The sequence below is a fragment of the Heloderma suspectum genome, chromosome 3 (assembly GCF_057233095.1).
Source record: "Heloderma suspectum isolate Gila_16-S chromosome 3, 16-S_ref, whole genome shotgun sequence".
Classification (NCBI taxonomy): domain Eukaryota; kingdom Metazoa; phylum Chordata; class Lepidosauria; order Squamata; family Helodermatidae; genus Heloderma; species Heloderma suspectum.
In genome coordinates, this window is record NC_139460.1 from 236,080,173 (window position 1) to 236,104,879 (window position 24,707).

Consider the following 24,707-nt stretch of genomic DNA (forward strand, 5'->3'; position numbering starts at 1 on the left):
ATAATTAATACACACATTCTCTTCTTTTAAATTACTTCTGGTATAGATCTAATGTGGCAGGAATGTGACACAGGGTTGTTTTAAAACAATACTGGAGTGTGTGTGGTTTTTTTAAAAATGTACTTGTCTTTTATTATTCAGCTGAAGCTGAACCCTGACAAGACCGAGGTACTTTTGGTGGGACACAGGAGGAGGCTGGGGGATGTTGACCTGGTGTTGAATGGGGTACGGCTTGAGAGACCAGGTCCACAGCCTGGGGGTCATTTTGGACTCCCAGCTGTCCATGGAGGCTCAAGTGTCAGCTGTGAGCCGGACAGCGCTCTATCAACTCCATCTGATATGGCGGCTGCGCCCCTTCCTTCCTATCTGCTCTCATCGGTAGTACATGCCCTGGTCTCCTCTCGTTTAGACTACTGTAATGCGCTCTACGTGGGGTTACCCTTGAAGACGGTTCGGAAGCTGCAGCTGGTACAGAACGCGGCAGCTCACCTGATTAAAGGCAGCCGCTGGCAAGATCACATCACTCCAGTGCTGAAGGAGTTGCACTGGTTACCAGTTGTTTTCCGGGCCAAATTCAAGGTGTTGGTTATGACCTTTAAAACCCTATATGGTTCCGGCCCAGCCTATCTTAAGGAGCGCCTCCAGCAACACCAGACAGGCCGCTTAACAAGATCAGCCTCAGATGGCCTTCTCTCGGTCCCATCAGCCAGGACAGCTAGACTGGTGGGGACGAGGGAGAGGGCATTTTCTGTGGTGGCCCCCACTCTGTGGAACTCCCCCACTAGGGAACTCCGCCATGCCCCCTCTTTAATGAGCTTCCGCCGTGCATTAAAAATGTGATTGTTCAGGCAGGCATTTGGGGTGGGTTAGGGTATTTTAGAAAATGTTTTTATTGTAGAATTTTATTGTTTTAAACTGTTTTATTATATGCTGTACATCGCCCAGAGTGGCTGGGTGACCAGCCAGATGGGCAATTAATAAATTTAATAAATAAATAAATTAAAAATAATTCTGGCTTTAGGCTTTTTATTTTATTTTAAAATTTATAGTTTTAAACTGGAGAGTTCTGTAAGCTCAATATTAATTATGTATTTGTATCCAATTCAGGAAACTCTTAGTTGGGAGGTGAATTAAAACATACATTCAATATGTTGTACCCTCAGTTTTTACGTTTATAGGGCTTCTACCCTGCCACAACACAATATTAATGAGGTCATATCTTAAACATAGGAATACAACTTTTGCTGTTGTTAGACGTAAAGGAAATAGCAATAACAGTGGCTGTGATAATAAAGTAATATTTGGATCTGCAAAATCCTTGACTTGATCACAGCACAACACCACCAAGAAAAGAGACCATTTACAAGGTGGGAGAACACAAATAGGAAACTTGGTAGTACACGATAGCTCAAGACAAAATGTTCTGAACAATTATGTAGAGGACTTCATCCAAGAGTGTATTGGCAGAGACTGTTCCTTTTAATCATGATGATAAACGTTTTGCTTTATTTGGTCAACCACCACCAAATAAACATTTCTTGGGCATACTGGTCACAATCAGCCAGTGACAAAAATCTAGTGAAATCAATTACATCTTATAACGTAAATCCTTGATGACTAAATTGCATAAGTCAGCTGATGTTAATTAGATTTTGCAAGCATTGTGTATATGGAAGTCATGTGCAGAGAAAGCAGACTTTAACTGATGTTGTTTTGCTGCAATAGACTAACACGGCTATTTCTCTAGAATTTGTTTTCTATGGTAACTAAGCTGTAGTTTCTTTAGGGCACTACTGGGGGTGGTAAAGCAGCACATAACATACTCCATTATAAAGGAGGAAGTGTTATGGAAGGTAAAGAACTTGGTAAGCATTGAAAAACAACACAGGTGTAAAAGTATATGCTTACTCATCTTTCCAGGGACTACTTGTGAATTTGAATTTCTGAATTCGAAAAGCTTATGATGCTCAGAATTTGTAGCATGGAATCATTAAACAGCACTTATTGTTTCAGTGACTTTATCTTTTATTCCACAAATACTTATTTAGCACTAATATGGCAGGTGTTATGCACTTAAAATGTGTAGGACTCCATTTTAACAACAGACGTATTATATAGTAGTGGAATTCTCACAAACGAAATAAAAAACGTTGTTTTCTAAAAAATGGACTAAAGCCCCATTTACTTTTAGGCATCATAAAATTCACTCAATTCCAAATCACACTTTCAATTGTGGTGGCCTATGGCTTAAAACTGCAACAAATTTGGAACACTCAACAGTGGCCACAAGACTGGAAGAGGTCAGTTTACATTCCAATTCCAAAGAAGGGCAACGCCAAAGAGTGTTCAAACTACTGTACAATTGCGCTCATTTCACATGCCAGCAAGGTTATGCTCAAAATCCTACAAGCTAGGCTTCAGCAGTATGCGAACCGAGAACTACCAGAAGTACAAGCTGGGTTTCGAAGAGGCAGAGGAACTAGAGATCAAATCGCCAACTTTCGCTGCATCATGGAGAAAGCAAGAGAATTCCAGAAAAACGTCTATTTCTGCTTCATTGACTACGCTAAAGCCTTTGATTGTGTGGATCACAACAAACTGTGGCAAATTCTGAAAGAGATGGGGTATCAGACCACCTTACCTGTCTCCTGAGAAACCTGTACGAGGGTCAAGAAGCAACAGTAAGAACCAGACATGGAACAACCGATTGGTTCCAAATTGGGAAAGGAGTACGACAAGGCTGCATATTGTTGCCCTGCTTATTTAACTTATATGCAGAGTACATCATGAGAAACGCCGGGTTGGATGAATCACAGGTCGGAATTAAGGTTGCCAGGAGAATTATCAAAAACCTCAGATATGCAGATGATACCACCCTAATGGCAGAAAGCGAAGAGGATCTAAAGAGCCTCTTGTTGAGGGTGAAAGAGGAGAGTGCAAAAGCTGGTTTGAAACTCAACATTAAAAAAATGAAGATCATGGCATCTGGCCCCATCACTTCCTGGCATATGGAAGGGGAAGAAATGGAAGCAGTGACAGATTTTATTTTCTTGGGCTCCAAGATCAGCACAGACGGTGACTGTAGCCATGAAATTAAAAGACGCTTGCTCCTTGGGAGGAAAGCTATGGCAAACCTAGACAGCATAGTAAGAAGCAGAGACATCACCTTGCCGACAAAGGTCCACATAATCAAAGCTATGGTTTTCCCAGTAGTAACGTATAGCTGTGAGAGCTGGACTATAAGGAAGGCCGAGTGCCAAAGAATTGATGCTTTCGAACTGTGGTGCTGGAGAAGACTCTTACGAGGCCCCTGGACTGCAAGGAGGTCAAATCAGTCAATCCTAAAGGAAATCAACCCTGAGTGCTCATTGGAAGGACAGCTGAAGCTGAAGCTCAATTATTTTAGCTAATACCTAATGCGAAGAGAAAACTCTCTGGAAAAGACCCTGATGCTGGGAAAGACTGAAGGCAAAAGGAGAAGGGGACGGCAGAGGATGAGATGGCTAGATAGCATCACCGATGCAATGAATATGAACTTGAGCACACTCCGGGAGAGAGCGCAGGACAGGAAGGCCTGGCGTGCTATGGTCCATGGGGTCACGAAGAGTCGGACGCAACTGAACGACTGAACAACAAATGGCTTAAAACAGTAAACGTTGTTAATTAATTCTTCATTTTAAAATGAATGACTGGCATTCACAGCGGAATAAAAGGTTCTGTTAACAGATTTCTACTAACATATAAAAGTAGTACTTCATCAAACACTGAAATAAGACTGCATTCTGTACTGCTTTTTTCAAGGAACGGTGACCAATATGACACAGGGGATATAGACAACACTTTCTATATTGTGTTACAGCATATTCAGTAAGATGTCCAATGATGCCCTCTATGTACAAGAGGTACATAGAGCTGCTGCATTCTGCCCTTAAGGCTGCTCCGGAAGCTGGAGCTAGTGCAGAATGCAGCAGCTCAGCTCTTGTTGGGAGCTGCCCTTTTTTGGCATGCAACTCCTTTGCTGAGGGAACTGCACTGGCTGCCTATTTGCTACCAGGCCAAGTTTAAGGTTTTAGTACTAGTGTAGAAAGCCCTAAACAACTTGGGACCAGGATGCCTGAGAGAGCACCTTCTCCCTTACCAACCTGCCCGGTCACTGAGGTCATCAGAGGGCATGGTCCTGGTGGTTCCACATGAACCTATGGCCTACTTGGAGTCCACCAGAAGAGCCTTCAGTGTGGCAGCCCCCTTTCTTTGGAACTCCCTGCCCCTGGATGTCAGGCAGGCACCAACACTACGTCATTTTTGGCGCCCTCTGAAAACATCCAGGAGACATTCTTTAATTGGCCAGTCATGGCTTCTATTGGTATTCTGGTTTTAAAAACAGCATAATTTTAATCTGGTGTTTTAATCTTTTTCTCCTTTTACTGTTTTATGTCTTGTGTTCACTGCTCCGAAATCTGTTCTAGACATGGAGTGGTATACAAATATTGTAAATAAAATAAATAAATAAATAAATAAATAATCCCAAATATTTTAATTAAGGATTCATTCAACAGAGGGTTTTTTCCTGAACAAATTGGTCATTTGTATTTGCTATACTCAGTACCAGCAGCCTAGCAACCAACTAATAAACTACATTGAGAGAGAGCATGTAGTTAAAGTATTCTCCACTCCCCCTCCTGGTTCTTCAATTAATGTGATTGATTGATTGATTGATTACATTTCTATACCTCCCCATAGCTGAAGGTCTCCAGGCAGTTTACAGAAGTTAAAACATTAAATACAATATAAAAAGTTTTAAAGCCATTTACAAAAAAGCACATAAAAGCGCACAGATAATATACACGAACAACATATAACTAAAAACAACATTGAACTATCAGTCATAACTAGAGACACATCCAGGACCGATTAAAACTCATCATGTGCTGCCAAATGCCTGGGAAAAGAGATAAGTCTTAACCTGGTGCCAAAAATATAATAAGGTTGGCGCCAGGCGGACCTCATCAGAGAGCTTGTTCCACAGATGGGGCGGGGGGAACCACTGAGAAGGCCCTCTCCCTCATTGCTGCCTTCCAAGCTTCCCTTGGAAGAGGCACTCAGAGGAGGACCTTAGATACTGGACATAGTGTACAGGTAGGTTTGTTTCGGGAGAGGCGTGCTGTCAGGTATTGCAGTCCCAAGCCATGAAGGGCTTTATAGGTTAAAACCAGCACCTTGAATTGTGCTCGGAAGCATATGGGCAGCCAGTGCAAGCGGGCCAGAGTTGGTCTTATATGTTCAGACCTTCTGGTCCCTGTTAGCAATCTGGCCGCTGCATTTTGCATGAGCTGCAGCTTCTGAACCATCTTCAAAGGCAGCCCCATGTAGAGTGAATTGCAGTAATCTAACTTGGAGATTACCAGAGCCTAGACAACTGAAGCCAGGTTATCCCTGTCCAGATAGGGGCGTAGTTGGGCCACCAACCGAAGTTGGTAGAAGGCACTCCATGCCACTGAGGCCACCTGAGCCTCAAGTGACAAAGATGGTTCCAGGAGGATCCCCCAAGCTATGGATCTGCTCCTTCAGGGGGAGTGCAACCCCATCCAGAACAGGTTGAACACCCTCCATCTGGTCAGCAGAACCACCCACCAACAGCATCTCAGTCTTGTCTGGATTGCGTTTCAGTTTACTAGCCCTCATCCAGGTCATTGTTGCTGACAGGCACTGACTCCGCACATCCACAGCCTCACCTGAAGAAGATGAAAGGGAGAAATAGAGCTGCGTGTCATCAGCATACTGCACTCAACGGTTTCATGTAGAAGTTGAACAGCATGGGAGACAAAACTGACTCCTGAGGAACCCCATATTGGAGAATCCACGGGGCACCACCTTCTGGAGCTGACCCTCCAAGTAGGAGCGAAACCACTGCAATGCAGTGCCTCCCACTCCCAGCTCAGAGAGCCGTCCCAGAAGGATACCATGGTCGATGGTATCAAAAGCCATCAAAAGATCAAAGAGAATCAACAGGGTCACACTCCCCCTGTCTTTCTCCTGACATAGGTCATCATACAGGGTGACCAAGGCTGTGCCAAAACCTGGCCTGAACCCTGATTGAAATGTTGTTGAAATCTTTCATCAGTTATTAAATCATGTCTTGTTTCTGTCCCAAAAAGTTGCTCTTTTTTTTTTTAATCAGTAAAAATGTTGCTAATTTCCTGAAACGTGGATCAATAAAAACACCTATTTTCTAAATGGTGACTTCCTGGCTATATAGTTTTCATATTAGCACCACACTACACACACTAATATGTACAAGGTATGTGATGCTACCTTCTGAGAAAAATGGAATTCATTTCCATTCCTGGCGAAGTGGATGGTAACTACTGTGGCAACTAAGATTTATTATTAATGGCATTTGGGGGAAAGAAACATGTTGTATTACTCATCACTGAGCTCTCTGCATGAGCATGACAAGGAACTGACAAGAACTCCTGTCCAGTCCAGCCTCAGAGCTGCTTCTCATTACTTCTGAAAGATACAGATACACTCTTGGGAGTCACACCCTTGTCTAAAGAGCCATGAAAACATAATTTCTGACCACACATCTGTGCTAGGTAGAATTTATGAATCCTCCACAGTTTCTCTCTCTCTCTCTCTCTGCATTCTCCTCCTGAAAGTATAACCAAGTAATGTGACAAGCTGCCTGAAGTCTATCTCAAAACAAAGAAGAAATAATGGGTAGGAGAGATGCTGAGGTCTTCATAAACTGTTGTAGGATGACAAATGCAAATGATGTGAAAGCTTTCTTAGTCATTTGCATTTATAACTTGGCAGCAAAACAGCCAAACCAGACAGACTTTAAAACAACTTCTGTGTTAAATTTTGAAGAGTACAATCCCATGCATGGTTACATGCAAATAAACTTCATCAATTTTAATAGAACTTGAGGGCCACTTCACATGAAATAGCTACTCTGAAGTGCACTATCATGCACAAACTTGTAGCCAAACATCCATTTATCCATTATGTAACCTAATTTTCTAAAGAAGCTCTTCTTAAAAAGATGCCTGTCAATAAAAAACTGAACATACAATTCAAAGACGTCTGCCTCCATTTTAATTAAGTTCTATGGCCACAATAAAATTAATTTGAGAGAAGCTTTTGTATCTTCCCTGCCAAGACGTAATAGTTCAAATATTTTGGCACAGGTGCAACTGAACTCTATGTCAGTAATAAAAATAAGACATTCCTGTTTAAAGCTGACTTTACAGAGACTTCTCTACTGCAGAAGTGATTTGAGGCCACAGTCCTAAACACATAATAAAAAAGGGTGTTCCTTACAACTACATGTAATGAGTACTTCAAGGCAGTAATGAGTACTTTCACACACCCAGGACAGCAACATGTTACCTATTTTCCAAAACGGTTAAGAACATGGGACTAGTATCAGAAAGGTATTTCTAGTTCACATCTGGGGAGGAACTCCAAAAGCAAACTTTGACAAAAGTACGTATGAATGTTGGGAAACACTATTCATGCAATGTGGTTTGAACATCTGAAGAAATGTGGAAATGAGAGGAGCACATGGGAACAGAAAAGTTGGCTTTCTCCCAGGGATCAGTCTGAAAACTGCTCTGCCACCTTTTTGATGTTAAGTGCCAGCAGTCTGGTTCTATTCTGGTACAAGTGCAGCCCATCCCTTTTGTACAGACCCAGCTTGTCCCAAAGTGTTCTCGAGCGCATAACAATTCTACCTCTCCTCCCTATACCACCATCTCACCCACACATTGAGACCCTGAGTTTCACCTGTCTAGCTGGACCTGTACGTAGACTACATGACTACATTTCCCCACATCACTGGTGCTGATGTGCACCATGACCACTGACTCCACCCCAGCAATATCTACCAGGCAATCTAGACCATGTGCGATATCCACAGCCTTTGCACCAGGCAGACAATTCATGACACAGTCTACAGACCAAACACAAACCCAGCTGTCCACGTCACTGATGATCAAATCTCCCACTACCAGGAGCCCCTCACCCTACCATATATTATCTCTCTTCAAAGTGTGTTGAAGTTGTTTTGGCCTTTATAGAAGCCTTTTTATAATCGGAATACTCCTTTGACTTGTGAAATTTCAGAAGACCAACATTTGGATGGTTAAATACTATACAAAATGAAGTATCCTTATCTAAATTCAGTATTTCAAAAAGCAACTTGCATCCGAGAGAAAAAATAGCTTAACATTGTTAGTATGTGCACATATGCATGGGCACACACACACAAGTAGTAAAATAATTGTTCAGAGAAGGTTGAGTGCTTTTCTTCTATACTTACTTATTCTGCATCATGTTCATTATAACCCAGTCAGAGGGATAGACATTCTTGCCAATGAGATTCTTGAACATGATGAATGTCTCCATCAGGAAGTCCTAAAATTAAAAGGAAAACATTTGAAAAAGACCACTGTTTTAGATTCTAAACATGATAGCAGCTGGGTGAGGGAAAATTCACTAGATTAATGACCAGATTAAAAGTATATATCTGGGTGGACCAATGCTATATCAAGTGCTGACTACCATGCAGCAATTTATATATGAAAGATTATTATACTGCTGGGCATACTCATTGTAATCAACTAATTAATTATTATTAGAGATGACAACTAAAAGGAAAACAAATTTATTGCAAAATCAATAGGGGGTAACACCCCTCCCCCCCGAAATACAGCCATTGAAAATATGAATGCAAAGTGGATGCATCAGAAAAGAAAATAGTGTTATCAAATGTCAGAAGAGAATAGTAGATAATATGGACAGTTAACTGAGAATGGGTTGGATCCAAGATCTGCCTTCCTCAAGAGGAAAGGCTCCACTTGTGAAAAGATCCCTCTGCCTGATTTTGGGGGTTCCCCCCTTCCCACCCCACCCCACACACACATACCTCAGCTCACCCCATTCAGCAGAGTTTCCTAACTCTCTGTGTAACATTTTCAGGGGACTGGGAGGGCTATCATGGGAAGAAGGGGGCAGGGAAGTCCACTTCCACCAGCGCAGTTGATCCAGCATAAATCTGGATCCAACCCAATGTTTGCTTACATTGTAACTTAATTGCATGAATTTGGCAAGGTTTCAAATGTTGAAATGTTGCAACATATTCATTTCTGAACCACTAGAATTTTGTTACACATATAACAAGCTTAAAAGCTGGCTAAAAGCTTCAGCATCCAGAAAAAGAAAAGAAATACACATTGATTTTCAGTCAAATCACTAAATTCAAAGAGTGGCAGCTGTCCAGTCACTACTGGAATGACTCCACATAAGACACCAGTGATAAACAATTATTTTGACATGAATAGAATGACTTTCAGACTTAGAATTTTGAAGCGACAGTGGTTCATGTGAGTTGTTCACATTACATAAGGGAAAATTTTGATTCTAGGCACATACTTAACAAGCTCAGTAAACATGTCCTCACTTTAAGTGATCAAACTGCATGCTTTATCACTAATTTTTCCTATATCTTGGTAAAGCCTAACATTTTTGTCTTGATCAGCCCAAATATTTTGCTGACAGAGTTACCACCATACAGTCTCTCTTTCATTTAGATGCATGTTTTCCTTTTGCATAAAATGTTTGGTTTCTTTGCTACTTCGCTTCATAACTTAATAATTGAGACTTCAGTAGGATTTATGCCCACATGAATGGGGGCAGAATTGGACCTGTAGAGTTAACTCTGAATATTTTATGGTTTCAGATGCACAGTTCTTTAAAATAGATTCCATTTCATACTTTATTAGTCGTACTGCATGCTTCAGCTGTTGCATTTTCACATATTTTGCTGAAATTTCGAAGATGAATTTCCATATACTTTGCAGATTGGCTTGCATACTTTACTAATCATAAAGTTGGAGGAATAGATTATTGGTACTAATTTGCTGATTCAGCTACACATGCTTGATCTATTTATATTTGCCCTTTAGTTTCACATTATAATCAGAAAATATCCCATCAACTCTGTTGAGAGATCAGCTACAGTGGCTCCTCCCTCAACTGTCCCCTGGCAGCAGCTATTCCCTCAGACTACAGCGGAGGGAATGATGGGAAAGCAGGGCCATTCCATCAGTTACTGAGAAACCAGCTACATTTGGCTTCTCACACTGAACTGTTTCCATTCCAGCTGGACATTACAAGAATGATTAACTTGAAGAATTGGTGCTTGAGTTTGCTTGTTTCCCTCTTCCCTCCTCATTCTTTTTTCCTTTCGTGTTCTGTAAGCCTGCAGGCAGGGACTGTCTTGTTTCTATTAGTGATATTTAAACTTTTTGGCTGAAGAACAGGATCAACATGGTTTTGAAAAAATAAAGGCATTTATACATCATTCCTTATTTTAAGAGTTGGCACACCACCACCTGTCCCATGAAGCTCATTGTCTATGCTCCAGCTATCAACCTTCTCCCTTCCTGCCCTTTGAGCTTCATGAAATGACCTGTGGGATGGCGAAAACTAGACTTGAGCACTTAAGGGAAGGCGTTATGCTTCTTTCACTAGTGATTTCTTCTCTTTCCATTCCCACCTGCTTTCTTTCAAGGGAAATCCAGGCCAGGTTGCCCTTGCACTACCCCATTGGCAATCTCCTGGGACATCCCACCCATAATGCCTAGAAGTGAGGAAGGGCATTTTGGCTAGGCCAGCTCTCTGAAGAGCTGCATTGGCCGCTTGCTCCAGCCAACGCAACTCTCTAGAGAGCCATTCCTCTGGCTCATGCTGAGAGGATCCTGCAAGTAAGGCTTTTAAAAAGCCTCCACTGGAACAATACAGGCTTTAAAAATTAATGTTAATTACACCATGTGGGCATTGGTGGGCTTCCCCTCTGCAACCCTGCCCCCCCCAACATCACTCTCCCCTGCTACATTTAGGCTTTTAGAAAGCCTTTTAAAATCCTCATTGCAGCATGAGGCTTTTTCAGGGATGGATGCTGCTGGGAAGGGCTAACTTTCCCTCCACAATCCTGTGAGCCCCCCCCCCAAACCATCCTTCCCCACTGCATTTAGGGTTTTTAAAAGCCTCCATTGTCACCAATGAAGGCTTTTTAAAAGCCTCATTGCAACACAGATGGTTGTTTTGGGGTGCTGCTGCTGGGAATGGAAGGGCTAACCATCCTAAATGCTGTGACCCATTCTCAAAAAATCTCTCCTCCCCACACTGCAATCACGTTTTTTAAGAGCCTCAATTGCCACCAATGGAGGCTTTTAAAAAGCCTGATTGCAATGGGGAGGGTTGGTGTGCGCGCGCGCATATATGTATATGAGTGGGTGTGTGAGAGACAGGGAATGGGGTCTGGGCAATCAGGCTGAGGCCACATGCTAGCAGTGGGATGGTGTATAGCCCTGCCCACTATTGGGATATGGGCCCCCAAATGCTTGCCCAGGACCAATTTGGCCCTCAAGCTGAAATAGGTTCCCCACTCCACACTTTAAAGTCTCAATTGTTTCGTGGCTTTTTGATAGGAGGGGTTATACTGGGCTGCCGTTGCTTTTATCTGCACTTATTTCTTGGTTTATAGGTAAACCTGCAGATAAAAACAGCTTAAAAACAAGGGGTTTGTCAGTCCACTGAAACGCCTCAATCTGGCAGGTTAAATGTCTGCTGGGCAGGGAGAACCGAGACTTCAGAGCATGAAAAAGATAACTGCATATTCCAGTGTGTCCCAATTTACTGATTTTAAAAAAGTGCACCTTGCCTCACCCACAGTGCTCAAGCTTCTATTATTGTGGTTTTGAATAACTCCCAATCATTCTGGAGAGATTTGATCCTGTTGACTTTCTCTTTCAACTTCCTTTTCACCAAACCCCTTCCTTTTTTGAAGTCAGATGTGTTCAAGCTAGCTCCCAACAACAACTACTACAACAACAATGCAGGACATATTATATCACCAAATCTAATTCACTACTTATACAAGCAATAATATAACAGCACATTCAGTGCAGAATAAATGTCAATAAGACTGTAAAGTCTGAGGTGAAAGCACATTTTGTAGAGGCACGAAAATATTCTTCATTTAATTGTTTGATTGAGGCTCCGTGCAGATACTGTGGTTTTACAGCTAAAAACAGAGAAAAGCAGCAAGGCTATTGCTTGCTCTGTCCTATAACCTACTTACCCAATTTACAATGTTGTGCTTCTGGAAAGAATATACTTTCTTTCATCCTTCCATCAGGCTCTCAGATGTTTCAGATAACATGAAACAAGAGCTTTTACAGCTTAAAATATTTTATTTTATGTGCTATATTTATTGGCTATCCTAAAACAAAGGTTCTCAGAGCAGTATTATAGAATAAAAATAAAACAAGTTAAAAACCAATAACAGTAAAATGAACATTATATTAAAATACGATGCAGGATAAAATAAAAACAAAATTGAGGAGTGGGAAGTAAAACTTAAGAGCTAAAACAGATTTAAAAGGCTGCAGAAAAATTAGATGTTCTTGAAAAAGAAAAAGGATTTCACTTCGTCCCCCAAATACATGAAAGTTGGCAACAGGTGGGCTTCTCTGTGGAGGGCATTCCATAGTCAAAGTGCTACTTCCAAAAAGGCGCTTTCATTAAAAGGCATCCACGATACCTCACCTACCAGAGTAGGGTGTCCAAAGATGATCTCAGGATCTGGGTATGATCTCGTGGTGATCCTTCCGCCACTGTGGTCCCAATCCATGGAAGGGTTTAAAGGTCAAAGCACTTTGAATTGGACCTGGAAATGGACTGCAAGCCAGCGAAGGTGACAAAGCACTAGCGTAATGTGTCTGTATCATTCAAAGTTAGTTAGCAATCTTGCCGCCATATAATGGAATAACTGAAGTTTCCAAACTGTTTTCAGAGGCAGCCCCATGTACAACGCACTGTGGTACTTCAAATTGGAGAATATTTGTTGTTGTTGTTCAGTCATGTCCGACTCTTCGTGACCCCATGGACCATAGCACGCCAGGCCTTCCTGTCCTCCGCTCTCTCCCGGAGTGTGCTCAAATTCATATTCGTTGCATCGGTGATGCTATCTAGCCATCTCATCCTCTGCCATCCCCTTCTCCTTTTGCCTTCAATCTTTCCCAGCATCAGGGTCTTTTCCAGTGAGTTTTCTCTTTGCATTAGGTGGCCAAAATATTTGAGCTTCAGCTTCAGTATCTGTCCTTCCAATGAGCAGTCAGGGTTGATTTCCTTTAGGACGGACTGATTTGACCTCCTTGCAGTCCAGGGGACTCGTAAGAGTCTTCTCCAGTACCACAGTTCGAAGGCATCAATTCTTCGGCACTCAGCCTTCCTTACAGTCCAGACAGGCTCATAGCAGGCATACCAGCCTGAACTGGTTAAATGTGCTTCATGCTACAGAGGCCAAATATGCCCTAGTGACAAAGATGGATCTGTCATGGCTTTTAGGTTATAGCCAGGATTTGATTAGAAGTAGCCTGGAAGGGCTTGGGCCTATTCAGCCTCTGGCATGTCAGAATCTGTGTGAGCTTCTCTCTGTCAGTGTTCTCAGAGCAGAGCCAGGGGGAGTCACCCAAGGGTGAGGTGGGGTTTGCAGAAGGGTCGCCCAGGTTGACGCATCATTGCTGGAGGGCTGAGCAGTGACACCCTGTTTAGACAGGGGCCTTGCTGAAAGGCTAAAGGCCCTTGTCTGTCAAGGGATCTGGAGGGGGTGTCCTACAGTCATGCCTTCCTTTTTAAACTGATGCAAAGGCAAAGAGCCTTTGCTCGGAACATCTCGTCTTCATTGCCCAAAGCCTTCTCTGTTTGGATCCATCATTGTCTGGGCTTTTGGAGGCACTCTGCACATGTGGGCTGTAACTTTGGATTGTTAAGGACTTGCCATGAAAAGTACTGTGAGGCTTTTCATAGACTTGAACTCTCATTGCTGTGGGTTGGTGTGTCTGTCATCAGCTCAGCATACTGGCAGGCTGGGTTTGATCTATGACTTTTGGACTTTCCTCTGACAGATCAATAAGTACCCACAAACTGGCCCTTTAAGGGAGTACAATCCCCTACAGTACATATGAACACCACTCACCTGGGCAGATCAAGTGGCTGCCCAAGGATTTTCTCTGCTGTTGGTCACCTCTAAATGCTGGTGACACGAGTGCCCTGGTCTGAGTTTTTTCTCTTCTGATGTGCTTGGCACCTGAATTGCTTCCCTGTAGTCAGCACTTCAAGCAGCTGACGGCTTCCCATATGGATCAGATGGACAGCATGATACACCCGGACTAGCGTTCCAGTCCTGGCACTTGTACTTACCATGTGGTCTGGCTAATCCTCATGGGAAGATGATGAAAATATGTTTGCAGCCACATGGTGAACTGCACAGCCAAAAGAATGTATGATGCACACACCCTTTTATAGTTTGAAGAGAGGGCACATTTCAGTAACAGAGCAGAAGCTTTGCACAAAGAAGATTCTCAGCTTTAATCCCAGGCAGTTCTAATTAAAATGATCTGAGCACAAAGGCTGGAGAAGGTCTATGCTTTGCCAGTCAGCGTAAACAGGACTGGGCTAGATGGTCCAACAAGTGTGATTCTGTATAGAGCAGCTTAATGAATTTGTACGTACAGGGTCGCTAAAGCATGTGTGTATAGGATGAAATCAGCTTTGCTCATATGGAAAAAAACACTTCAGAAAAAGCAAACATGTGCTGGACCAGCTTTCTCCACCTTGGTGCTCTCCAGATGTGCTGGACTACAATTCCCATTACACCCAGCCAACACCAGTTTGGGGAAGGCTGCTGGGCTGGAGAAGCAAATTCGTTGTATTTACACTAGTCTTCAGTTGTAGTCTTAAGGCTAAAATGAGTTTTACTAAGTGAAAGGAAAAGAGGCCAAATGAAGCTAAAGATCAACTACTCTGTATCAGAAAGCAGCCATGAAAGTAACTTCCCAATAGTATTAGGGTCAGTATGTCAGACTTCCAAAGCAATACTTAAATGGACCCAATAGGCAATTAAACTTTCAAAAATGAAACTATAAGCTTGACCCTCTCTGAAGAAGATCTACGTAGAGATTTCTTTTTCAAGCTGAAAAACAATGGTCTATGTTACTGTGACAATTAATTTTAGGCACTAAGACTAACGGTAAGCATAATCATAGAATGCAAGTGCCACTGATATTAAGAGAACTTTCTTTGGAGCAGCCACACTTAGACCTGGGCTGTGAAAGCCTCAAAGCTATTGTCTGTGAGGCGATGGCAAGAGAAAGGGAGAATGTTGTGCTCAGTCCAGGTTGTCTCATGTTAAAAGGGCTGGTAACGGCACAGAAAGTGGCAACTGAAAATGATCAAAGAACGTGGTGACCAAAATGGTCAAGGAGACTGGAGCACCATGGAAATATTTTTTTGAAGGCAAAAAAAGTAGTGAAATTATAATAATACATAAATTGATCACTATATTTTTCCTTTTTGCAGGGGGATGAAAAGGGCCATAGGCGGTGTGACACCAGAAGGTCCGCCGCTATGAGCGCTGGTTTACATCTTGTAAAGACACTTTGAAAAATACATTTTATTATGTGTGACTTGACAGCTTCTATTTGAATGATGAACGCTTGTTTTTATCACAGGGATATTTCTGATTGATTGATTTAAGCAGTGGTGGCTAGGACCTCCCAAAGTGGTGCTGCTGTATCACCCACCTACCTGCCCCTCCCTTTCCAAGATTCCCCCTGGCTTGGGGCAGATTCCCTTCCACAAACACGTGTACACACATAGCCAAACAGGCCTTCCCCTCTCAAACAATAATGCTGTTGGAGACAGATACAACAGGCACCAGCAGCTCCTCTCCTTCTTTTCCATGGCTAGAAAATTGTGCCATCCTCTTTCCAACCAAGAAAATGAAGCAAAGGGGGAAAGGAAGCTTGTGCATTTATTTTAGTTAATAGATTTTAAAACCGCCTTTCAGGATAAATTCTCCCACGGCAGTTCACAATAGTCCGTAAAACCACATAATAAAAACAACATTAAAATATTTAAAAGAACAGGAGGACATAAAACAAAGCAAGATGAAACCGTCAGATAAAACAAATAAAAACAATGAAATAGCGGCAGCAGATAAAACAATTACAGAATCTCAAATCATCCAAAAGGTGACTAGAATAAAAATGTCTTTAGAGCCAACTTGAAGGCCAACACGAAGGAGGTCAAATATATTTCCTGCAGAGAGTATTTCAGATATTTGGTGCCACCACAGAAAGGCCCTGTCCGTGGTACTTGCCAGCCTAATGGCTCTTGCTCACAGACAAGAGAGCAGGGCTTCAGATACTAATCATAAGGCTCAGGCAAGTTGGTCATTAAGCTGGCTTGGTCTCAAACCATTTAGGGCTTTAAAGGTTAATTAAAAAAAAGGTGTTCCCAACCAGTCGTGTCCGACTCCAGGGTGTGGTGCTCATCTCCATTTCTAAGCCAAAGAGCCAGCGCTGTCCGAAGACGCTTCCGTGGTCATGTGGCCGGCATGACTGAACACCAGTGTGATGAGCCAGTGTGAGAGCCAGTGTGGTGTAGTGGCAAGAGTGCTGGACTGGGAGCTGGGAGATCCGGGTTCTAGTCCCCACTCAGCCATGGAAGCTCACTGGGTGACTTTGGGCCAGTCACAGACTCTCAGCCCAACCCACCTCACAGGGTTGTTGTTGTGAGGATAAAATGGAGAAGGAGGAGGATTATTATGTATGCCACTTTGAGTTCCTTGGACAAAAAAAGACGGGATATAAATGTAATAAATAAAATAAATAAACACTGAGGTGCATGGAACGCTGTTACCTTTCTCGCCGAAGCGGTACCGCCACCACCCGCTCAATCACCTTGCCCAAAAATGGCAGATTTGAGACTGGGCGAAAGTTGTTCAGAACTTGAGGATCCAAGGAGGGCTTCTTTAAGAGCAGTCTTATCACTGCCTCCTTGAGGGCTGATGGCATCTCTCCCTCCTCAAGGGAGGCGTTCACCACCGCCTTGATCCCCTCACCCAGTCTCTCTCTGCAGCTCATAATGAGCCAAGATGGGCAAGGATCAAGTAAGCAGGTGGTCGGACTTACAGATGAAAGCACCTTGTCCACTTCATCAGGAGGAAGAAGCTGGAACCGATCCCACAAAACCGGTTTGCCACAGGCTGCCTCTTGCTCACTAACTGTATCCACAGTGTGCAGAGTAACACACCTAATCTGATCAATTTTATCTGCAAAGTGCCTTGCCAAAGCCTCACAGGAGGCCTTAGAATACTCCAGTGGTTCCGGAGCCACAGGACCGACCAGGCTCCGGACCACTTGGAACAGCCTCCTGGGACAGCACTCTGCAGACGCGATGGAGGCAGCATAATATTCCTTTTTTGCTGCCTTCACCGCCATGTGATAGGCTGAAGATACAGCTCTAGCCCGTGTCTGATCGTCTTTGGAGCGAGACTTCCACCACCGGCGCTCTAGCCGTCTCACCTCCTGTTTCAGAGCTCGTAACCGCGGATTGAACCATGGTGCAGTCCGAGCCCTGTTCAGGGGGAGTGGGCGTTTCGGAGCCACCCGATCTAATGCCCCAGTGATTGCGGCATTCCAGCCACCCACCAGGGTCTCGACCGAGTGGCCGTTGGCATGCCCCAGAGAATCCCCAAGCGCGTTCAGGAATCCATTTGAAACCATAAGACACCTGGGGCGGACCATTTTAATGGGTCCTCCACCCCTGCGGAGGGGTTGTGGAACCGAGAAGTCCAACATCACCAGATAGTGATCTGACCATGACAAGGGGGTGGTGGATATACCCCCGACTTCCAGATCACTCCCCGCTTCTCCAGATACAAACACAAGGTCTAGTGCATGACCGGCTACATGGGTGGGCCCAGTTAGAATATGGTGCAGCTCCCAGGAGGCCATGGTCTCCATGAAGTCCCGAGGTGCTCCTGTGAGGATGGCCTCCGAATGTACGTTGAAGTCCCCCAACACCATTAAGTTAGGGGACTGTACACGCACATCAGAGACCACCTCAAGCACCTCGGCCAGGGAGTCAGTCGTGCAGCGGGGTGGACGGTACACGAGCAGAATCCCCAGACTGCCCTTCGGGCCCAACCTCCAGTACATGCACTCAGCAACCTTGGTCTCCCGGAGAGGGGGTCTGGTGAAGACCAAGGACTCTCGGTAGATAACAGCCACTCCCCCTCCCCGATCCCCAGCCCTCGGCTGCTGTGCATACGAAAATCCAGCTGGACACATGGCTGCAAGGGTTGGAGCAGCAGCCTCGGCCAGCCAGGTCTCCGTAATACATGCCAGGTCTGCACCCTCATCCAGGATCATGTCATGGATGAGGGAGGTTTTCTGGGTAACAGACCTGGCATTGCAGAGTAGCAAACGAAGGCCAGAAGATGGGGTCACGCCTCCCCCAGCCATCCTTTGGCTCTGGACAGGCCCGGAACAGGGGACAGATACTACACATCTCTCCCTTGTTCCCCTTACCTGGCATGGCCTGCCCCTAGCGCTCCGCCAGCGCCTGCTGCCCAGCCTCGGTATGTTCTGGCCCCCAACACTCCCCCCAATGTAGGCAGCCAATGTAACTGGCACAGCATAGATGCAACGTGATCAGAATGTTTTGCTCCTACAAGCATTCCTGCTGCCACATTCTGCACTCACTGAAGTTTCTGAAACATCTTTGAGCGCAGCTGCATATAGAATGTATTGCAATAATCCAGCCTGGATGTAACCAACACATGTGTCACAGAGGTCAGATCCGCCTTCTCTAGATGAAGCTGAAGCTGGCGAACCAGCTGGATCGGCTAAAAAGCACTCCTGGGCAATGTACATGCCAAGCAGCAGAGTGCTGCACCCCCTTGTTTCACTGAAGGCTGTGAGCAACTCAGTCATGCAGCCGTTGCCCTGGTAGGTCCCCAATTATTTATTTATTTATTGCATTTGTATCCCGCCTTTTCCCCCTCTTGCAAGGAACCCAAGGCGGCTTACGCCATCCTCCTCCTCTCCATTTTATCCTCACAACAACAACCCTGTGAGGTAGGCTGGGCTGAAAGTCTGTGACTGGCCCAAAGTCACCCAGTGAGCTTCCAACCCGGATTTCCTGGCTCCTAGTCCAGCACTCTTGCCAACACAGTAGCATGAGGCTTTTTCTGAGTTGTCGGAGAAAAGAAAATCTGCCCCATAACTAGTGATTTCAATGAGAAAGTTAAGCAGGTGCTCAGCAGTGCTCTCCCACTAAAAAGAACAGGCTGCTTACCTGATTCTCTGAGTGGTCATCTGTGTACTCAACACATATGGGTTTGGTTTCTGCACTGAGCAACATTCAGAACATTCTGGAGCTCTGTGTAGTTTTGGCGGGAGCACTCCCTCTCCATGCTCAGGTGTGGCTCCCGCTATTCCCACTGAGTTCCTTTTCAGTTCCTTTATGTTTGCCACTGCCACTGCATTGGGAACATTCTCCTCATCTCATCTGCAAGCCCTCTTGTGGGAGCAAGCCTTGATATGAAGGCTGCGGACTCCGCTGCTCAACCTGCCCCCCCTTTCATACTGCTGCTTGTTTGGTTTGGCACCACTGATCTCTTCATTAATATCAGATGCACATTCAGCAGCGCTCCCACCCTCCACTGGGGAGTCTGTTCCTCAAGCGGTTCCTTTACTCGAACCTGGGGCTTCAACACCAGTACTAACCAAAGCAATCTATTGCTTGGCCTGAACCCAAGGATCCACCAACTCTCAGGCACTCATTGCCCTTGGACAAAGCCTAGGAAGGTGAAATCCAAGCAGGCTTTCCCAGTCCAGTCGGCATGAAATCCCTACATGTTTGGCCAAAGGCACCATAAAGCCCAACGCTCCTGGCCAGAAATCTATGTGTTTCTTTCCCTATTCTTTCACACTACTCCAAAAAGATGGTGGGTTACATATTATTCTCTATCTCAGAGGAGTTAATTGGTTTATTTAATAGTTAATTGGTCCAAAGAAGTTCCATATAGTCACACTTTCTGCCATTCCCCCATTACTTTGCTGGGGTGACTGGTTCACCACGATTGACTTGAGAGACATCTATTTCCACTTTTCCATCCATCCCCTTTCTGTGATCTGTGCTGGGACATCATCTATTCCAGTTTTGGGTCCTCCCTTTTGGGCTTGCTACCATCCCAAGAGTGTTTATCAAATGCATGTCAGTGGTGTCAGTGTGCCTGAGACCGGAAGGTATGACTATTTTCCTGTATGTAGACATTTCGCACTTTCTCTGCGCTTTCCTGCTGCATTTTATGACCATTCCAGAGTTGATTTCTTGTGGTGTTCAATTAAAAAAAACAAAAACACTGGGGCCTACCACTACATACTCCAATTGGGGTCCTCCAATCTTTTCATTGGTGGTCATTCAAATCCAACCTGATGAAAGGACTGCCATTTTGTCAGCCTTGCCCTCCTAGGAAGGAATTCTGAGGAGAATGTTTCATACACTGCTACAGCAGTGGCAGACAAAAAGGAAGTGAGTGGGAATAGCAGGAATCACACCTGAGCGTCCACAGTGGAAAGAGCAGGAAGGCTGTCACCAAAACTGTGCTTAGCTCTAGAATCTTCCATATGTCACTCTGTGCAGGTGCAAAACTATTATGTGTGAGTTGCAGAGACCATAAAAGTGCTTATCTTTACCAGGTTTACTCCCTTACTGTTTCTTGACCTATTTATTATAATGATGCACCAAACACAATTAAATCTGATTTTATGAGAAAATAAGCTGCATGCCATTTTTCTGTAGTATGAACTATTTTATACATTTTGGGGCCCCTTTTTCGTTGCATGCTATGAACATGCATATGAACATGCACCCCTACTGCTTATGAAACCAAAATATATACTGGTCATTTGTACTTAAAGTTATTTGTAATTAATTCTTCCATTATATTAGATTTTCCTATAGCTTGCGTAAACTCATCTCTAAACCTACCCTTTTTCAAGAGGTGTTTATTTTTTAAAGAATGTCTGAACCTGAACACTATAGGTTAATCATGGGTTAAACAATCCACAGTTAACTTAACTACTAATTATAGGTTATCTGTGGGTTGCTTAAGCCACAATTGTCATGAAACGCACTTGGTACGCACCATGGCAAATCATGAGATAATTAACATGCAAACATTATGTGAGAACTGGGTCTCTGTTTTTAAATGTACACTGAGACGTTTTAACACAGAAGCTGACTGGACTAGCAGTTCAACACTGGCAGCGGGATAGTATCCTCTACTGCACCTGAGGGAAGCAGGCTAGTTTAGGTGGACCTAAACCTTTGTCTATCCTGTGTCTACTCCCCAATGGAAGACGGTGTGGGGCAGGCAAAGTAAATTCTCCGGGGGTCTTCTCGGCAGATGTGTCAGGAGAATCATCCTCCTGATGCACCCACCAGGGACCAAATGGCATCAGGGTGCATGGGAGGCCCTGATGTTATTCAGCCAGCCCACACGCACACAACTGTGGCTCCCCGCCCCCTCCAGTTTATATGGATCCATGATTTGCTCCAGGTTTGGGAGTGGGAGCTTGAGCAAGATGGCCTTAGTAGACCCCTCCCTGAGGCTCACCTCCTCCTCAGTTCTGTCCCCATTGTCAGTTCACTTGTCCTCTCCCTCTGGACTCTGTTTGTACCAATGTGTTCTATCACTTCACTCTTGTCACTACACACCCATTCCTGGATCATGTGGACCTGGTGTCAAGGGCTCCTTGGAGGGCTCTCTCAGTCTAATCCAGTAGCCAAGTCCAGGGATTCTTTTCAAAGCTTTATTCTTCTTTTATAACTTACAACTCTACAGGTAGCAACTAGATCTGAGCAGCAGCATCCCTATGCCCTAAGTTGTCCCCGTTTGAAAGGCAATTACTGGCAGACCCCTGAATATAAGGATTAGGGAGAATCCATCCCCTTTTCCCTTGGATCCTCTGGGTGCAACCGTTCTTTGAGCGCCAACCGGGCGCTACGCCTCTTTTCTGCGCTCTCCATTTGGCGCCGCTCTCTGCGTCTGCGCCGTGCATCCAAACAGTCTGCTATCGGTGCTGGGTCACTCCCTGGACTGCTTTCTAATCTAGGAATGTTGGTGGGAGGAATCTCTGTCAGCTGCGGGCCCTGGGAAAAAGGGGTGCGCTCCTCTCCCAGGAGCAACTGCTCTTCCTCCAAATCAGAACTACTCTGGGATTCTATGGGCTCAGTGTCCACCCTGACACCTGGTAATGGTGGTGCATGCACTGATAAACTCTAGGTTTGATTTCTCTAATGTGCTGTACTTGGGGCTGCCTGTATATTTAGTATGGAAACTTCAACTGGTACAAAATATAGCAGCAAGGTTGGTTTCTCAGACATCCCATGGAGACCATATTATACCAGTTTTAAAATCTTTACACTGGCTGCAAATTTGTTTCCAAGCAAAATATAAAGTGCTGGTTCTTACCTTTAAAGCCTTACATGGTCTAGGTCCAAGGTGCCTCAGGGAGCGCCTTCTCCCCTACGTCCCAGTCCACCACCTAAGGTCCTATGAGGGCTGTCTGCTGCGGCTGCCTAATGTGAGATTGGCAGCCACACGCAAGAAGACCTTTTCCTTTGCCACCCCTCAGTTGTGGAATGACCTGCCGGATGAAATGCGCCTGCTGACACCTTTGAAGGTTTTTAAGCAGGCATTAAAGACGCTATTATTCCGGCAGGCCTTCCCTTTTTAGAACTGTGGTTCCTTTTGCTGACTCGTGTATACTGTTTTTAAGCTGTGTTGTTTTAAGCTGTGCTGTTTTATTGTTGGATTTTTTAAAAACTGTTTTAGTTCAAAGTTGTTTTTAGATATATGTTGTTTGTATATGCTGTCCATATGCTTTTATGTAATTGATTTTTAAATTTTGTATACTGTATTTTAATGTTTTAACTTTTGTAAACCGCCCAGAGAGCTTCAGCTATGGAGTGGTATATAAATGTAAATAATTTAACAACAACAACACTTGCATAGTTCAAGAGGGCATGGGAACAAGTAGTGAGAGTAAGGAGGTGCAGGAACAGCAGGGCCAGGAGGATCTTAGCATTAGCAGTGGGCCCCCTGCAGGGGTCTGAGCCTCAACACATGCCCAACAATGCCTACCCTGAAGTCAGCCTTGGTTGCAATTTCAAACATATTTGTAAAACTTCAACAACAGTAAAACAGGCTGTAGGGCTTGCCACAATTATCCATTCTTTGGTAACCATCCAGGGTAGATTACTGAATACATGGATCTGCCTATGAAAAATGTTTCCGGATACAACATAATTTGCTGGCTTTGACCTATAAACTTTAAACAGCCTGGACCAGCGTATCTGGAGGGCTGCCTACTCTCATGAATCTGCTCATATGAATTCAGCTGAGGTCCTACTCCTTCACTCTACTGTCCTCACCTTCAGAGGTCAGTAGAGTGGCTGGCAAGGTCTTTTCTGCAGTGTCACCCATGCCCCCACAAGCTTTCCTATCAGGCAGTGGCACTTACTTTGTTATCTTTTAGGCACGAAGTGAAAACTATTTTGTTCCCCCAAAAGCCTTTGGCAGCATATAACTATAATAGTGTTTTATCTATTATTTCAGTGTAAGCTGCCTTGAAGACTGACTGGTGGAAAGGCAAGATTCACATTTCTAAAATAAATAAAATTAATTGCAAGGACAGACTACTTTAATTGCTAATGTAGAAGACTAAGATGGGGCAGTTAATTGATTTTCAAGGCTAAGGGCACAATCCTGTGGCTGCTAGACAGCATCAAGACGGCCATAAGATTTTTCGGTTTCTGGGAACCGAGCTTAGAGCCAGGGCTCCAGGCTTGGTTCCCAGAAACTTGAATCCCTGCCCTCCCCCCCCCCCGCCTTGTAGGCAACACAGTTTGTCCCTGGCTCTGCACTCATAAGAGCAGTGCAGAGCGGCCAAAAAGGGGACATTCTTGTGGGCGGGGAGGGGACTGCAGAAGCGCTGTTACAACACTTCTTATGTGCTGTCTGGCCTCTCCCCCTCCCCAATGCATCCTGGCTATGGCCATCTAGCCACAAATACAGGGCGGCCAGAGCGTGGAGGAGAAGATTCCGTCTACTTTCTGCCCGGCCTGCATTGGATAGTCGGCCACCTCCCAGTTCGGAAGCAACCGACTATCCTCACAGGATTGCTCCCTTAGTTGATATCCTGGGGAGAACAAAAGTGAAAGATGCCATAAATTGATCTTTTAAACCTCTGAACTGAAATTTAGGGCCTGGTTCGATTCTTGACTACTTCTTAGACTTTCCATGTGTCTATATAGACAAATATTTATGTCTTTCCTTCACAGGCTGAATGTGAGGTGCTCCCTTTGTGGCATTAAGTCTGTTATTCAGAAATACTGCCTTGTGAAATATGGCTATAAAATAATATTAAAATCACTTTGAGGTGAATTGAAAATTGGTCCTGATTTGTTGTAGTTCAAACTGCTAAAACATAAAGCCACCACTAAATACATCAAAGATAACCATATTTCATTTGAAAATACACACACACACACACACACAGATAAACCATCATGACTAAACTAAGATGAATGCATGATTATGTCAAGAAAATGGACATTTATTCCTGTACAGCTATATATTCCCAAGCAAATGTATACAACTAGAGAATATTTGAACCACGTCTGCAATAAATGGAAAAATCTTGTTTCTTGCCTCTGCCTGTACAGCGTAGTCAGAAGATTCAGTTCTCTTTCACACACACACAAACACACACACACTG

At 44.2% G+C, this 24,707-nt stretch overlaps 1 protein-coding gene across 3 annotated transcripts in view; it reads right to left on the reverse strand.

Moving 5' to 3' along the window:
* DOCK1 (dedicator of cytokinesis 1) overlaps positions 1 to 24,707 on the reverse strand; it is a 556,714-nt gene that overhangs the window by 224,467 nt on the left and 307,540 nt on the right. For all 3 annotated transcript variants that reach the window (XM_084841443.1, XM_084841442.1, XM_084841444.1), the window contains exon 29: positions 8,324 to 8,418. In XM_084841443.1, coding sequence (XP_084697569.1) covers positions 8,324 to 8,418 — 95 coding nt within the window. The remainder of the gene's footprint in view (positions 1 to 8,323; positions 8,419 to 24,707) is intronic.